At 40.3% G+C, this 17,109-nt stretch overlaps 1 protein-coding gene across 7 annotated transcripts in view; it reads right to left on the reverse strand.

Moving 5' to 3' along the window:
• The window catches only part of NREP (neuronal regeneration related protein), a 259,905-nt gene that overhangs the window by 24,027 nt on the left and 218,769 nt on the right, over positions 1-17,109 (reverse strand). For 2 of the 7 annotated variants that reach the window (XM_064376213.1, XM_012473924.2), the window contains exons 1-2: positions 3,456-3,542; positions 2,101-2,161 (exon numbers count right to left, since the gene is read on the reverse strand). In XM_064376213.1, coding sequence (XP_064232283.1) covers positions 2,101-2,103 — 3 coding nt within the window. In that variant the 5' untranslated portion in view covers positions 2,104-2,161; positions 3,456-3,542. Of the gene's footprint in view, positions 1-2,100; positions 2,162-3,455; positions 3,543-3,694; positions 3,874-4,270; positions 4,435-17,109 lie in introns of those variants that run through there. The other 5 variants (XM_012473930.2, XM_012473928.2, XM_064376211.1 and 2 more) reach the window with 5 other exon arrangements.

A 17,109-nucleotide genomic window follows, 5' to 3' on the forward strand; every position in this document is an offset into this window, starting at 1 on the left:
CATATTTTCTAGAGGTGTCCAGGAGTTCAATCTAGATTCACTAGCTGCAGTTTCTATTGTATGTGGGCCAGGTCTTTAAGTAAGCCAGTTACAGAGGTCCACAAAGTAATTCCAGTTTTAATCAAGGAAAGAAAATTAACTTGATTTTGCCAAAAGGGAGAAAGAGGAGATACAAGACACCTCTAATATCACTTCTTAAAAAAAAAAAGTGAAACTTTTTTTACATTAATTTGTGCAAAGACTTTTAAGATCTCAGACGTTCTGGAAAAAGAGAATTGCTAGAAAGTTACTTGGAATCACCCACAGACAATAACTGTCAGTGGTTTCATTTCAGGCAATGGGCTTGTGCCAAAAGGGACTGACATCTTGATGAAAGGATCACCAAAAAGTTGTGAGAATATTTTCCTGAGTAAAAATGCTTCCAGGAGCAACAAATTGTGATTTCCCATTCTGCCACCATACATAAATGACAACTGCAAAAAATTAACATGTAATAATAATTTGCATTTGCTTTTCTGCATTCAAATGTTTCCAACTTCCACTCTCTGCTTTGGCAGGCATGCTTGCCTTCTACAAAGCTCATTCCTCTTACTACTACAGAACCATGATATCTTACTCCTTAACCTTGATCTATAGAGTTAGTTTTCGCAGGGTCAGTAGTCATATTTATGTTTAACTAAACTGGTCACCTGACATATTGCAACATACATGAACCTCTGTGACCTATTTATGGTCACAGAAAGTAGGTAAGGTTCTGAGATAAGGAGCTTGGAGGCAAGGTTGATGTGGCCAATTACAGTAAAAAATAATTAAGAAAATACAAATTCTTTAGAGCAGCTGATTTTATTACCATCCTATTATTCTATGACAACAACTAATTAAGAATTTAATATGGAGTTAGGAACCATTTGCACAAAATCCATTGATTTGCTTAATTTTATGTTCACTTCTTTTTTCTTTCTACCTGAAATTCCTTAATTTGATCATTTTCAAACATGATCCAAGCAAGACGTACTTCATGAGCTGCTTTGATACCCACTTGTTGAAATAACAAGTGAGGCACACATAAAAAATAAAACACTTGTTAATAACAGTCAAACTGAACTCATTTAACTGCCTGATTCATTTTTCTCTTTGGAAGCTTATACTTGGGTTGATCTCAAAGAAAACATCAAGGATATCAGATTAAATTTTGATTCATTAAATTCCACCCTCGTTTAAAAGAAAAAAAACTAAATCTAAATTTGGATATCACACATTCTAAGTGACAAAGAGGTGTTTTAAAGAGTATAAACATCTGCAGTAGGACACGCTGTACTTTACTAAAAAGTTTTATGACATTTCTATTATTTTTTTAATCTTATTTCCAAAGAGGACATTTTTCATAGATGATTAATATACTTATTCAGCTGCTTTTAATGGGTATGCCTTCTGTCAGCAGTCAAACATTAAACTGCATTCTCTGTGGATCATAAGCTTTGTCAGAAATAGTTATACTTTTATTTATAGGTTAACATGCTTGACTAAAATTTTAGAGACATCTAAAATTGAGTAGATGTCTCTCATAAATGAAGCTATAAATCAAGAAAAAATAACAGTAATTATGTTTAAGTAGATGGGGCATATTAATATAAAAATTCATGCTTTTCATCTGTATTGCACTAAAGGCTAGTATATGCAGTAGCTGTTTGATCAGCTGGACAGACTCTTCAGTTTTGGATAAGTTGGGGCTAGCTCTAAGACCCAAGGCTTTGTTTGAGCCCTACTGCTGTCACCACCTCCATGCGTGTCACAACACATCACTCTTCCTAAAGAACCGAGTAGTTTCTGTTGTTCAAATTAAATAAATCTCCACTTCCAAAAGAGGAATTTTAGTTTTCTATTCAAAATAATAGCAAATCAAAAGAACTAATTTGCCAGATCCAATTCATGTAAATTGCTGTACTGCAATGCTCCCAGGAGCTGGAGACAGAACCTTTTAAAGGTCAGATGGGGTGTAGGAATAATGAAGGGTTGAGGCGGATGATGGTGGGTGGTTGATATTTATATGTAATAGACTGATAAGAAGTATTGAGAATCTCCTCTGATGACCAATCTTACCATTTTGAGATTCTTAGTCTTGGGCTTCTATTCTCCCTCTCTTCAGTCCAGGGAGACCAACCTGCAAAATATGTTTAAATACAGTAGACACATCGCCTTACCACAGGTCAGCAAATGAAAAATGCCTCTTTGGAGGTTACATATGAAAAACCATTTTCTGTGGTTGTTACATGCAAATTATTGTTAACTACTGGGATTTCTTAAAAAGCTTTCCAAGTGGCCTATAGGCTTAAATAGGGGACAAAGGAATCCCTAGTACTTGGCTTTGCAGAGTCCTGGGCTATTCTTAGTGTTTGGTTCATCTTTAAATTGCATGAGTTCAAAAGGTTTAGCAACTTAAAAGTAGAACCAAGTGATAAAAATAGATTGTTTTCTGGCTGCTCTTTGTTCCCAGACATACTACTGGCAGTATATTTGCAATCAAAACGACAGAATAGGAATCAGCCTTCCACCGTGTAGTGTAATGCCTCAGAGTGGATATTTTTGGAAATGGCACTGCATTACATAACCTTCCGTGTTCAAAAAAAAAAAAAAAAAAAAACCTACAAGGCGGGGGGGAGGGGGGAGTCAGGAATATACACCATTATGTCCTTCTCTCTAAACCAAATAAACATTAATATACATACTGCAGTGATTTAGCCTCAACCTTTCTGTTATCAGAAGACAGCTCTTTTGTTAACACAGTTATGACAAAAATTAAGATGAATGGAGAAACTAAAAGTTCTCAAAAAGGGTATCATTAGCTCTAAGAGTTTTCCTATAATGTTATAGATACACGTAAATGCAAATCAGATTATTATCATCACCAAGAAGAAAACAGTCATTTATTTTTAAGGCCCTCCCCGTCAAAGTTCAACTGCTTTATAAGAAAATGCAGAAAAAAGTGCTGCAAGATAGAATGCCTAAGAAGACCCTCAGCAGCAGCAGCATTCAAAGAGTGATCAAGTGTAAGGACGGAGGGACACAAATTCATTTTATAAAAGGGGAGGAAAAGCTTGCATGCACGAAAGTGCATTTAATGCAAAGAAACACAACAGTTTCCAACAATGCTTTAGGAGCAAGAAGAACAAAATTAACCACACCAACAAGCACAAAACCCCACCCCTTCCCAAAAGAATTCATTTCTCCCTCTAAACTTGTGCATATTAGAAAAAGCTCAAGTTAAATTCCAGCCTGAATGCAGCACGACCAAAATGCCAGAATTTCTCCAAGGTACACGCTTCAGCTCTTAAAATTTAGAGGGAAGAAGCATGAACTCTGCAGGGTTGAAGGGTCCAGCTAAGAGCAACGGCAAGGAATCGACACAAAAGAGAAAGCAGCGCTCCCAGCCGGGGATAGGAATGGTATATACTTACAGACAAAAGCCCCGCTCCCTGTTCACTCTCTCTCCTCTCTACACCTGAAACACAAATGTGGATGAAAAAGGGCATCATGCTAGAAAGACAGCTTGTGGGGGAGGGGGGTTTGTGGGAAGGGAGGGGGAGGGGAAAGGGGTGGAGGAAGAGGAGGGAGGAGGGGGAAGGGAAACAAAACCCAAACCGGCTTCACTTCCAAGAAGTGCAGCCTTGGAAAAAGGAGGAGATGATCTCCCTGCCTCACGCTCTCTCTCCTAGAGTGTGTGTGTCTCTCTCTCTTTTCTCTAAGAGTCTCTCTCTCCCTCTCCCTCTCTCTTCCGCTAGTGTGCTAGTGAACAATGAGCTAATTCTGATGGAGCTGGCGCGGAGCCAGCGCCCCAGCCTTGCTGCCACTGTGCAGCCGCCTAGGAGCCAGACTGCTTACTCGGCAGGAATCGGCGGCTCAGGGCACCGTGGGCTATCGGCCAAGAGGCGCGCGCGCCCCGACACCCCGCACCCGCGCCCCGGGAGCCCCGCTCGCTGCGCCGCCCCCACTGCGCTGCGCGGGGACCCGAGAAGACAAAGCGACCCGCAGCTCTCCGGCCTCGGCCCGGCCCCGGCCCCGGCCCCGGCCCCGCCCCGGGAGCTCGGCGCGCAAACCCCGGGCCTGCCTCCCCGCCCCCGGCCAGCCTCTTCGCCTCGACGTGCGGTTGCTTTTCAGACAAATAAGGAGGCGGAGGAGGCGGTTTGGGGGTGCGCCAGGCGTGAAGGCGGCCAGGGTGCTGCACAGCCCGGCGGCCCGCCAGGGCGGTGGGGAGAGGCGGCGCGGCCCGTACTGTAATAATAAACCTGCAGAGAGGGCATCTGAGGGAAAGAGGACGGCGACGGGCGGCAGCCGCCTTCCTTTTATGTGCCTGTCCTGGGCGAAGCAGAAAATGGTGCCCGCGGCGGCGCAGAGCAGCACTCAGACACACACAGAGTCCGCACCGCATGCGTTTGCACACTGCCCCAGGTCGGACCCCGCCATCCGGGCTGGGAACGCTCGCCCTGCTCCCGTCCGTGGGGAAGCCCGGGGTGGGGAGCGCCCCCGAAGGCCGGACCCAGAGGTCCTGTGGCTGCGCGTGCACACACACACGTGCACACAGTCACACGCGCACAGCCAGCAAGAGCTGCGGCCTGGCGTGATGGGGCCAAGACAGACTCCCCGGTGCTTCCTTCTCCTTCCCTGAAGGATTTAACGCGCTGCCCCTCTGAAATTGTACTTTTTCAAATCTAGGATTGCTTTAAAAAATAAAGCGCTTTGCCATTTCTGATTTTTGTAAACTCGTCTTTCTTATTTCTATCTTTTCATAGTAATGTAATAGATCAAAATGTTGCAACAAACTCAAACAAACTGGTTCTGTTGCCAATAAAGCAGGATATCATTTTATGGTAACTGTCAGATGTTAGCGGAGAAGATTATTTCCTAATTTAATTGCTTTGCCAAGAAAAAAATATATAAAAGATCATGGTGTCTACTAAATTTGCTATCCACTTTCCCCCCTAATCAGTGAGAGCAATGTTTTCCATTGTAACAAAGAAAATAAGGTAAATTTACAAAACTCAATTTTTAAACATATGCTTACAGAATATCTTATGTTTTGGATTTAACATACTGGGTACAGAAATAACAAACCTTAAAAAGCAATACTTTACACTCACAACTCTAAAAGAATGCATTGAATTCTCTGTAAGCTTGTTGCTGGGGCCATAGGTTGCCTTTAAAACTGCAAAGCCACTGCCACTTAACAAATGCCTATTAGACTGCACAGGGTGTGATATTTAAGGAGCCCACTGAAAGCTTCTCTGAATTAATGTAAAACACTGCAGTCACTTTGCTGCAAAAATAAGAAGATTATTTGGCAGCCACGGCTAGGAACAAAGGAACGAAACGTAAAGTTCAACAAATTCCCTTGACCTCTTCAAGTCAGTTCACCAGCCAGGGAGGTGCTGGAAGGAAGGTGTAAGGAGTAGGCTGGGTGGTGGGAGAGGGGAGAGGCCTGGGGGCTTCTCTGCAACTCTGGAACTGCAACACGCTGGTCAAGAGCACCTCAACATTGAGATCTTTGACATTCACATTAGGGTCAGGCTGGAAAAGAAACCACCCAAGGGTGCATCATCAGATCAAAGGCAATCAAAAATCTATCCCAGAAACATTTGTTCAAAAGCTACTTCTACAAGGACTTCAATGTTTATGTAAAGCTTCCCTAAGATGTCCTTTCAAAATACAGAGAAATATGGGATTTAGTATGTTAAACTTTCTCTTTCGTTTTCTTTAGAAATGGAGTCTCAGCATGTAAAACACAGAGAAATATGGAATTTAGCATATGTTAATCGTTCTCTTTCTTTTCTTTCTTTCTCTTTCTTTCCTGTACTAATGGAGTCTCACCATTTAAAACACAGAGAAATATGGAATTTAGCATATGTTACTCTTTTTTCTTTCTTCTTCCTTTCTCTCTCTCTTCCTCTTTTTTTTTTTTTTTTTCTGTAGAAATGGAGTCTGATCATGTTGCCTGGTCTCAAACGCCTGGATTCAGGCAATCCTCACTATGGCCTCCCAAAGAGCTGGGATAACAGGCACAAGACACCTCTCTTGGCCAATTTTTCTTCATTGAAACCATAGACAAAATGGTGACAGATTTTTAAGTATTAAGAACACTGGGTCAGAATCATAGGTTTTTTTTATCTGCTGTGTTCCAGAAAATAGTTACCATCCAACTATCCAAGAAACATTCTTGTGTCTCTTTTAGGTGTAGGGGGCTGTGCTAATCATTTAAGTATATATAAGAAACTCTTACCAAGTTACCTCACTCAAACTGTAGCTAGAGCTGTCTCATAATCCTCCTAGCTGCCATGTTCTGCCTCCTTCCGTCTAACCTGTAGGTTGTACAGTAAACCTGCTCTTCTAAAATTTCTTTTTAATCATGGCATTTCCTGCTCCATTACGGGATAAATATAATCACACTGTTTTGCCACAATGTGATAAGAGTCTGACTTCCGAACCTCATCATCTATCTCTCAATCATAAAATATCAGTCCTTCACTTCACTCTGATTGATCATTTAGGGCACATAATTATCCTTACGCCATTACCAGTCAAGAAGCAAAATCACAAAAAGACTGACTTCAGCTAAGATGTCTCAACCCTTCAGTTATATTGACATTTGGGGCCAGATAATTCTTTGATGGGGTGAGGGTGGAGGGGGAAGCTGTCCTGTGCATAGTATAACATTTAACAACATCTCTGGCCTCTATCCACCAGATGCCTGCAGGAAACACCAGTTGTCACAACCAGATACATTTCCAGACACTGCCAAATGTTCCAAGGGGTAAGGGAGACTCATCCTTGGGTGAGAACCACTGGCTCAGACAATCACATCCATTCCCTGAGGTGGAAGGAGGAAGCCTCCCTTGAGTCATATGCACTGCATGGAAGAGGGACAGAGACCAGAACCAAATCAGGATTTTCTTAGGCAGGAGGAAAAGGAAGCAGGCAATGTCCTTATCTTCATGGAATTGGTAGTCTGGAGTGAAGGGGTAGAGAGACGGCCAAAGTCACAGTTAAGGTGCAGTGTGGTAAGGATGATTGTAGAGTTCAGCACAGGCTTCACTGTGGACACAGGGCTCCTTTCTAAATCAGGCCAGGGGTTTGAAGACAGTTTCCTATGGGAGGTGACACCTAAACTGAATTTGTGAAGAATGAACAGGAGTCAACAACTTGAAGGAGAAGGAAAGGGGCATTCTAAGCAGAAGCAAGCAGATCATGAGCTAAGATATTTGACTGATGACTGATGACATCCAGATGGTATAAGAAAATAAAAACCCTGGGTCAGAACCTGATTCTTGGGTTCTTTCCCTGGCAAGTATACCAAAGAACAGTCCCTCCGAGAATTTGCTCAGTAGAAGAGGATGTACATTAGACACAGGATTTTTCTTCTCCCTTAGATATTTCATTCTCAAATGTTTCCTCATTATAGCTAAATGTATCTCAGATCTATATATTCCTGCAAGTTTGTTAATTTTTGGTCATTGTCATTGCTTGGGGTAACCAGTTCCATGAGTTTGAGTTCCAGGTGAAAGGTCCTGTAGAAGAGTGGTTAGGCCCAGCTCTATGTGCCCTTGGGTAAGTCATTTAACCTTTTAGTCTCAGTTTCTTCAACTTTCAATTGCAGTTTATACCATAGTGTCAAATTGCTATATTATGTGAGCTTGTGTACAGTGTCTGGCATATAAGTTAACATTACATATTTAGTAGCAATAGGTATTATAGATTGCTTTATAGAACAAAACTTATATGATGTTTTCTGATGGAAGCCTGCCTCTCCTTCTGGCCTCATCTCTTGTCCTTTCTGGTCAGATTGAAAGATGGGCACCTCTGCAGTAAGTTACACTGTTACACAACCCTTGAGCCTTTTCACATGCTGTTCCTCCTGCTGGAAGGCCTCTTTCCCACTTCTTCAATATGCTAACTCCTGCTCCTTCTTCTCAAATCGTTTAGGCATCATCTCCTTTTTAAGAAGCTTTCTTTGAACTGATGATCTCATTTAGAAAGGAGTCTTTGGGTCACAGTGCGCCGTGTACAGAACTCTACACTTGTCCTTATCACTCTACACCTGAACTTGGACTTTATTTTTCTGTCTTCACCACTAGACTATAAATTCCATGAAGGAACAGACTGCAGTATACATTGTTGATCGCATATGTAACATTCATCATTCCTTTTCTCCTCCTTAACGAAATCTTAAATTTTGTCCTGGTTTCCGTCTCTCCGCATATAACCCGCTAGTTCTAGGGAAGGTGACCCCAGGGAGTAGATTCTAACTATCTTAGCCAATCAGTGTATTGAGTTACTTGGATCTGATAATGGGTTAATAAATGGGTGACCTAAGTTCAACCAATCAGACTGAAGGGAAAGAATTATATTTTATGCTCAAGAAATGTGAATGCTATTCTTTAAATTAACAAAACTGTTGGAGAAATGTAATCTGAAAGTGACATCACAAGATTTTTTTTTTCCCCAGGAAAAGTATTCTGAGAATAATTTGGAGGATGGATTTCAGTATGGAGAAGGGGCAGAACTGAGGAAATGAGTTCAGTTTAGGAGAACGTTCGAGTAATTCACTTGAGTAATTATGAATGGCCCAAAAAAAGAAAGAGGCCTTGGGAAAAAAAAAAAAGAGGGAAGGAATCAAGTTGCATTATGGAGGGAGAATTGCAGGACTCATTATGGGTTCACAAAGCATGGAAGATTTGCTGGAGAAAACAGTCCAGATGATTCTAGGTTCTGGCTTTGTGACTGCTTGGATGATGATGGGTTTTCCTAAAACAGAAAATACAGGAAGTAAAGTGCCTATGGGAGGTTGAGTGGGTGACACTGACTTCAATTTTATACCTGTTGAGTGTAGAAACCACATATTCAATGATGTTCCAGTAGCCATCTTCTAATAATAATCTTATCACCAGCTCCCTTTTCCTCATACTTCCCTCCTGTTATGGGCTGAATTGTGTCCCTTCCTCTCACACACCACCCCCAAAATTTACATGCTACAATCTGAACTCTCAGTACCTCAGATTGTGACTGTATTTGGAGATAGGGTCTTTAAATAGATAATTATGGTAAAATGAGGTCATAAGTTTGGGCTCTAATCTGAAGTGACTTGTGTCCTTCTAAGAGGAGATTAGGACTCAGACACACACAGAGGAAAGACCACGTGAAAACACAGGAAGAAAGACATCTAACACCAAGGAAACCAACCCTGGTGATACCTTAGATCTCAGACTTCTAGTCTTCAGAACTGTAAAGGAATAAATGCCTGTCGTTTAAGCCCCCCAGTCTGTGGTACTTTATTATGGCAACCCTGGGAAACTAACAGACCACCCTTGCAGCAAACGTGCAAAAGAGTAAAGGATTTGTAATATATGCATTTGTTATGAGGTTTCAGATATTATACAATGCAAAGTCTGAGGAAGAGCATGAAGCTAAAGAAGTTATATGTCCAAGGCTTTATCCAAACTCAGAAAGTTGCTTACATATGTGTATAAAAGTTGAAGTCAGGAGCTCAACTAAAATTCACGGCTCCTTGTTCTTAGAACAGCATTCCAAAACACATAAGGGAAAGGAAACTGATTTACAATTGACCCTGTCCACTTTCAAGTTTCCAGCTGTATTTACACAGCTGCTGAAGGCAGCACAGATGAGAGATTCTCCACTTCATCACTGAGAAACCCACACCGAGAGTATGATCAGTGTCTTCGTATTAGAGAACTCAGTAAGTCTCAGGGAGGAACACAAAATATCAAGTACTGAGCCACTGACATTGGGGTAGTTGATAATAAGAGAAGGAAAAATAGATGTAAATGTAGCAAACTGTGAAATATTAATGCAAAAGCAAATATGATGATGAAAAGGGCATTTAAACGATAAAGGATAAATGTAAGAGGTGAGGAACTTTTGCAAATTATGGTGCTCTCAATCTTGCATTTTACCCAACATCTGGAAATAATTGTAAATCCCTGGAAAAGTCAAGTTTGTCCTCCTGGAGGTGAAGAACAAGAAGGTTGTTGCAGAAACAAAGAGATAAATGCAAGGAATGTCTCAAAGGAAGATTTATCCAGATTATCCTACCACGCAAAACAGACCATATGAAACACATTTTAAAATTATCCTTCAGCTTGTCTTAAAACTGATCTGCATCGTGGTACAAAACTTTAAAAATAATACTGGTAGTTAATCCTGTTCCAAAACAAGAAAAAGAAACTATTTTAAAATCCCAGTATGTCTGTGTGTTTATGCGTGTGTGTGTGTGCACGCATGCACGTGCATGCTTATCTGTGTTAACAAATTTGCTTTAACAACGTAGAATGTTTGTTGCCCCGGAAGAATTTTGAATTTTACAATTGATTATAATTATAAATGGGTATTTTTTGTAACACTGGAGAAATGCAGAAACATGCTCTAAGAAGCTGATAACATATATACTGTTTGGTTATAGACAAGGTAGTGCTTGTCTTATCAACCAAGAGGTGGATTAACAAAAAAATACCCTCTAGATTTATATATCCCCTGATATGATGCCATGGTTAAAACAAATTCCATACATACTAAATATAATTTTGAAGTTAACACAAGCATCTTGACAGCTGAGCAAAATACTACCCTGTTACATCGACCGTAACCTCAGATCTTAGGATTCAATAGGGCCTACAGTATGCAGGGTTATGGTTTCAGGTGCTCCATTTAGGCACCTTCTTCACCTGACCGTTAGTTGTGAAGTGGCTTCAGTTCAGAGGCAGAGATGGAAGAAGTTTGGCCCTAGAAGAAAGAGCTGATTGAAGGCCATATTAGTGTGTTTTCATGCTGCTGATAAAGACATACCTGAGACTGGGCAATTTACAAAAGAAAGAGAGGTTTAATGGATTTATAGTTCCACGTGGCTGAGGAGGCCTCACAATCATGGCAGAAGACAAAGGAGAGCAAGTCGCATCTTACATTGATAGCAGCAGGCAAAGAGAGAGCTTGTGCAAGGAAACCCCCTTTATAGAACCATCAGATCTTGTGAGACTTAGTCAATATCATGAGAACAGCATGAGAAAGACCTGGCCCTATGATTCAGTTACCTCCCACTGGGTCCCTCCCACAACACGTGAAAATTCAAGATGAGATTTGGGTGGGGACACAACTGAATCATATCAAAGGCAAAAGATCTTTGCCTTTAGAACAAGGTACTTAAAAAATAAATAAGAAGGAGGTTCTTCTTTTCAAATGTTGTGGTAACAATTTTCTTCTTGTAATGATAGTCAAGAAGATAAACCCATGCCAGAAACTTCAAACATTAGATGGTATGGTCCCCTGGAATTCGTAGAAGTATGCATGTAAAGAATTATGAAGGTGTTTGCATTTAACACTAATTTCACATTTGTTGCACTTTCTTTTTAACTTGTAAAAATATTTCAATATGTATCTCACAAGCTATGAGAACCTGAGTTTATTATTCGTATTTCACAGATGAGGAAACGGAGGTAGAAAAAAATGAAGGGAGTTACATAGGATCACAGCTCTAGCTAATAAGACTGATTGGACTGTCTAAATCAGCAGCAACCTTTTTGGCACCAGGGACTCTTTTCCTGGAAGACAATTTTTCCATGGATGGTTGGGGATATGATTTTGGGAGAAAACTGTTCCACTTCAGATCATCAGGCATTAGGTTCTCATAAAGAATGCACAGGCTAGATCCCTCATTTGTGCAGTTCACAGTAGGGTTCACACTCCAGTGAGAATCTAATGCCCCCACTGATCTGATGGGAGGCAGAGCTCAGGCAGTAGTGCTTACTCACCCACCATTTACCACCTGCTGTGTGGCCTGGTTCCTAACAAGCCACAGACAGTACCGGTCTGCACCTGGGGGTTGGAGACCCCTGGTCTAAATCATGACTAGACTGTATAAGCCCTCATTTCTCATAAAGTTGCATTTAAAGCAGGCATCCTCCATGTACAGACACTGTTAGCTCAAGAAGTATATAAGCCTTGCATCAACTCTGTCACATAGTTATCATTGGTATCCTTACTTCACAGGTGAGAAACTGAGGTAGAGAGAGGTTAAGCCACCACATTACTTGGCACAGTGTAAGCAACGGAGCTGGGACATGAAGCCAAGGAGTATGGCTCCAGAATTTGGTCTCTTAACCACCACGCTCACCTTTGTTGCTTCGCCTAGAATTCTAGAAATTTGCACATCGAATGGACATGATTAGGCCTTCATCTTTTGACATCTCTTTATTTCTTGGCTTCACTTGGGTCACTTGGTTTCTTCTTTGATCTCTTCTTCTTGATTTTTTTTGCTGACTCATCTTCATTTTACTACCCCATAAATTCTAGTATACTAAAATTTACTACCCCATAAATTTTCCAAGTATGAAATGGTTCTTCAGGCAGAACAATTTGTAAAAATGGTTCTACCATTTTTTACCTAAATCAGCTTGTGATTTTTTTCGAGGTGATTATTTCACAAACGGTTTTGAACCATACTATTTGCCAGTTACTCCACCACATACTGGTAATGACATATTGTTAGAAAAGAGAACCAAAAACTAGGTTCCCTCTCCCCACTTCAGACACATATAATCATTTACATATCTATTATTACAGTTTCTTTTAAAAGTACACCTTGTAACTTCAAGTTCATCTTGATTTCCATGTTGCATATAGCCTTTTCATTCTAAATTACACAACTTGCTGGAGTCAAAATATGTGTAATCATTTTTTTAAAACATTGTAAAGTTTTGCTCTGGTTGATCCTCAAAGGCATCATAATAAAACAGCAACAATTTGACTCTGTGATTGGGAAAACCTGACAGAATCCTGAGACTGTTCATATTAAAAGTTGAAATCAGGACAGTTCTAAGAAAAATTCTCAGGTTTCCATTTGCATGGATTTGCCTTATTTTGCACTGAAATGTCAGTGCCTTGAAATATCCAGCTATAATCCCTTAACTGTGTCCTGAAGAGTTGAAAGGGTAAAAGCCTCTGCTATTCATTAGAGAGAAAAATCTTATGGTTAGAGAACCAAGAACACAAGCGTAAAAGGAAGTGCAATGTTATTCTCTCTTATCCACTTTCAGTTGCTTCCCATGTATTGAGTCTACTTCAGGTTGATATAAAAAAATCTCTCTTCTTGGGTCCCCCACACCCCTTGTCAACTAGGCCATCCTAACCCTCTATCTCTCCACCGTCCACCTAGAGTTCTGCTGCTTTCTCCCCATAGTGTCAAGTTTAAATGATGAGTTCACTGATTTCTCCTCCATGGTGCTGGGTTTCCTTCTGGTTCTGGTGAGGGAGAAGGACCAAAGGACTAAGAAAGGGGTGGGTGAGTGAATTTTCCTTGGAAGGACTTGGCAAGGAAAGCAATTTTTTTTCTTGGTTATAAATCATATGAGTGGTAATTCTTCATTGGTTGCTAAGTTCTGAAACTTCTTCATTTTTTTTCTGTCAACAAATTCACTTTTTACAGTTTTACATGTCCTGAATTCTTGTCTACTTTTCATAAACTGCAATTTACTTTAACACTCCTCCCACCCCAAGTATTTGAATGCACATGTGAAAAAAGCCTCAACTGTTAACACATAAACACATCTTTAGGAATCTAAGCAGTCAAGAATTTTGATTTCAACTTGAGTTAGTCTGATCTCAGGTTAGACAGACTACAAAGAAAGATTTTTATGAAAGAAATTAGTGAGGTAAACTGGATTTTAGCTATTAAACATTTACTTTTATGTTTTAAAGTCTGAGCACATTTTCAGTAATTTTCACAAAATGTGCCATAAATTACCCCTCACCACCAAAATCTTATTTATTAGTTTCTGAAGCATCTCTGCATAGGTGGGGTTTATTGGCAGCTCTCTTGAGAGGCTTTACAACAAAAACAGTAGCAGAAACCTCTCTCTCCAATACAGACATCTCCCTTTGTCTAAGTGTCCACAGCACATTGCTACCTGAGGGACCCACAGGTATCATAAACTCAGCTAATCCCAAACTGGTTACCATCTCCTTTGGATCTCCTTTGGATAGCCGGGACTATTTTCTGTTCCCTGTTTATGCAAATGGTCTCACATCCATGTACTCCATCAAGGTGAAAACCTTCCTTAACTCCCTCTTCCACTTCTCCTCAGTTTGTGTTAATGTTGTGTGTGTGTGTGTGTGTGTGTGTGTTTTAAGTATGGCTGCTTTTTGGTTGCTTTTGTTTTTTTGTTTTCAGACAGAGTCTTGCTCTGTAGCCCAAACTGGAGTGCAGTGGCACAATCATAGCTAACTGCAGACTCCATCTCCCAGATTCAGGTGATCCTCCCACCTCAGTCTCATGAGTAGCTGGGACCACAGGCTTGTGCCACCATGCCTGGCTAATATTTTAATTTTTTTAAAGACAGGGTCTCCCTATTTTTCCCAGGCTGGTCTCAAACTCCTGGGCTCAAGTGGTCCTCCTGCCCTGGCCTCCTAAAGTGCTGGGATTACAGGTATAAGCCACAGTGCCTAGCCTATGATACCTGTTCAATATGAAATATAATGCACTCATTTAAAAGTCTAGTTAGAACTATATGTATTGTCTTGAAGAATGTCCACAAGGATGTCCTTTTGTCAAAAGGAAAAAAAAATCTATAGGATAATACGTATATTACAAATCAGGTTTTGTAAGATGGCATTAACAACAGCTAAAAGCAAATAAACGGAAGGAAGCTGCCCCTCTCTCTGTGTCTTGATGTAGAATTGGTGGGAGAGTAGAGAACAAGGTGGAATGACGTACACCAGGGGGTCAACAGTGGTAGCCTTAAGGAAATAGGGGCAGAAGGAGATTATAGATTTTACTTTGTGCCTTTTTGGTTTGTTTCATTTGATTTGGAAGCACATCTTGCTTTTGTTTGGTTTTTGTTCTTTGCTTTTATTATATTTTCAATTTTTATTCAGATTCTGGGGTACATGTGCAGGTTTGTTACCTGCATGGCATTGAGGTTTGAGATGTGAATGATCCTGTCACCCAGGTAATAAGCACAGTACCTTAAAGTTACTTTTTCGACCCTTGCTCCCCTCTCTCTCTGCCCCCTTTAGTAGTCCCCAGTATCTATTGTTGCCATCTTTATGTCCATGAGTATCAAAAGTTTACCTTCCACTTATTAAGTGAGAAGGTGTGGTATTTGAATCTCTGTTCCTGTATTAATTTGCTTAGGATAATGGCCTCTGGCACATTTATGCTGCTGCAAAGAACATGATTTCATTTTTTCATGGCTGTATAGTATTCTGTGGTTTGTATACACCACATTTTCTTTATTCAGTCTACTGTTGATGGGCATGTAGGTTGAGTGCATGTCTTTCTACTGCAAATGGTACTGCAATTAATGTACAACTGCATCTATCTGTCTGGTAGAACTATTAGTTTCTTTTCAGATATATACCCAATAATGGGATTGCTTGGTTGAATGGTAGTTCTGTGTTAGGTTATTTGAGAAATCTCCAAACTGCTTTCCACAGGGGCTAAACTAACTTACTTTCCCATCAACAGTGTAAAAGCATTCCCTTTTCTCTGCAGTCTTGCCAGCAACTGTTGTTTTTTGACTTTTAACAACAGGCATTCTAACTGGTGTGCAATGGTGTCTCATTGTGGTTTTGATTTGCATTTTTTTGATGTTAATCCTGTATCTTAAATGGGATCCATCAAGCATGAGTTTAAGCATTGCCTTTGATGTGAAGCTTCCCTCATGGCCATGGTTACTCCCCACAGCACCATTCCATCATCTCTAATAAATATTTATTGAGCATCCGCTTGCTATTTGCAAGGCAAAATGCTAGGCACCAGAGTTAGAGCAGTGGACAAGAGAGACCTTGGCACTGTCCTAATGGAACTTAATTCTGTTATTACAATCACAAATGCAAGGCACAAGAACAAAAGCAAGGCATTTTCAGATAAAGAAAATTAACAACAACAAAATGACCTAGTAAAGAATGCTTGGGGGAAGGGTGAGGAAAGGGGTATTTAGGCAAGGACTCTTTGAGGAAGCACTTGCGCTATGACCTGAATACGAAGCCAGAAGTTAAAACATATTCGGGGAGTGGGGTGTACTCATCTTTTCTCATACTGCTATAAAGACATACCTGAGACTGGGTAATTTATGAAGAAAAGAGGTTGAATTGGCACACAGTTCTGCAGACTGCACAGGAAACATGGCTGGGAGGCCTCAGAAAACTTACAATCATGGTGGAAGCGAAGGGGAAGCAGGCACGTCTTACTACGGTGGAGAAGGAGAAAAAGAGTGAAGGGGGAAGTGCTACACACTTTTAAACCACCAGATCTTGAGAGAACTCACTTACTACTATGAGAACAGCAAGGGAGAAATCCACCCCCATGATCTCATCACCTTCTACCAGGTCTCTTCCCCAACACTGGGAATTACAATTTGACATGAGATCTGGGTGGGGACACAGAGCCAAATGCCAAATCGTATCCGTAAGTATTCCTAGCAGAGGGAGAAAGTAAGTGCAAAGGTACTCACACATGAATCCCTGAATATGTTCGAGAGATATGGTGTCTGACTGAGATAATGTACCTGGACTATAGTGAGCAAAAGGAAAGAAAAATCAATATAAGATCAGAAAGTTAGGCATTATAGTTTAGCATTTATCACGTCTATTGTAAAGCTTCTGCTGGCTTTGCTTATCTTATCACTAGACTTCAGAAATATTTTTTAATTTTGATAACCCTAATATCTGACACAGAATCTGGCCCAAAGTAGGTAAAATATCTATTTAATATATAAGTATAAAAGAATGCATGTTTTTCTTTCAAAAAGTGAGTTCATAGTGGCTAAATTTGTTCAAGATATTAAAGTTTTATTGACTAGTAAATTAAATCAATATTTCAAAGATACACAGAATTTGTGGATTATTACAAAAGGAAACTATAATTTCTCTATGCTGCAAAGGCAAGTTCTTAACTTTAGAATTCATTTGAGGTTTTAAAATTATTTTTCCCAATCCTTAACCACACCTAGCTCAGGACCGATTTAGTACCAAAGCTGAAATTAAGTTGATGTTAACATGACTAGAGTTTAGGAATAAAAAATACTATTTAGGAAAAAAAAAGAATTATTTCCT

Source organism: Aotus nancymaae, unplaced genomic scaffold (genome assembly GCF_030222135.1).
Source record: "Aotus nancymaae isolate 86718 unplaced genomic scaffold, 86718_ANA_hifiasm-v0.15.2.pri h1tg000014l, whole genome shotgun sequence".
NCBI classification, from domain to species: Eukaryota; Metazoa; Chordata; class Mammalia; order Primates; family Aotidae; genus Aotus; species Aotus nancymaae.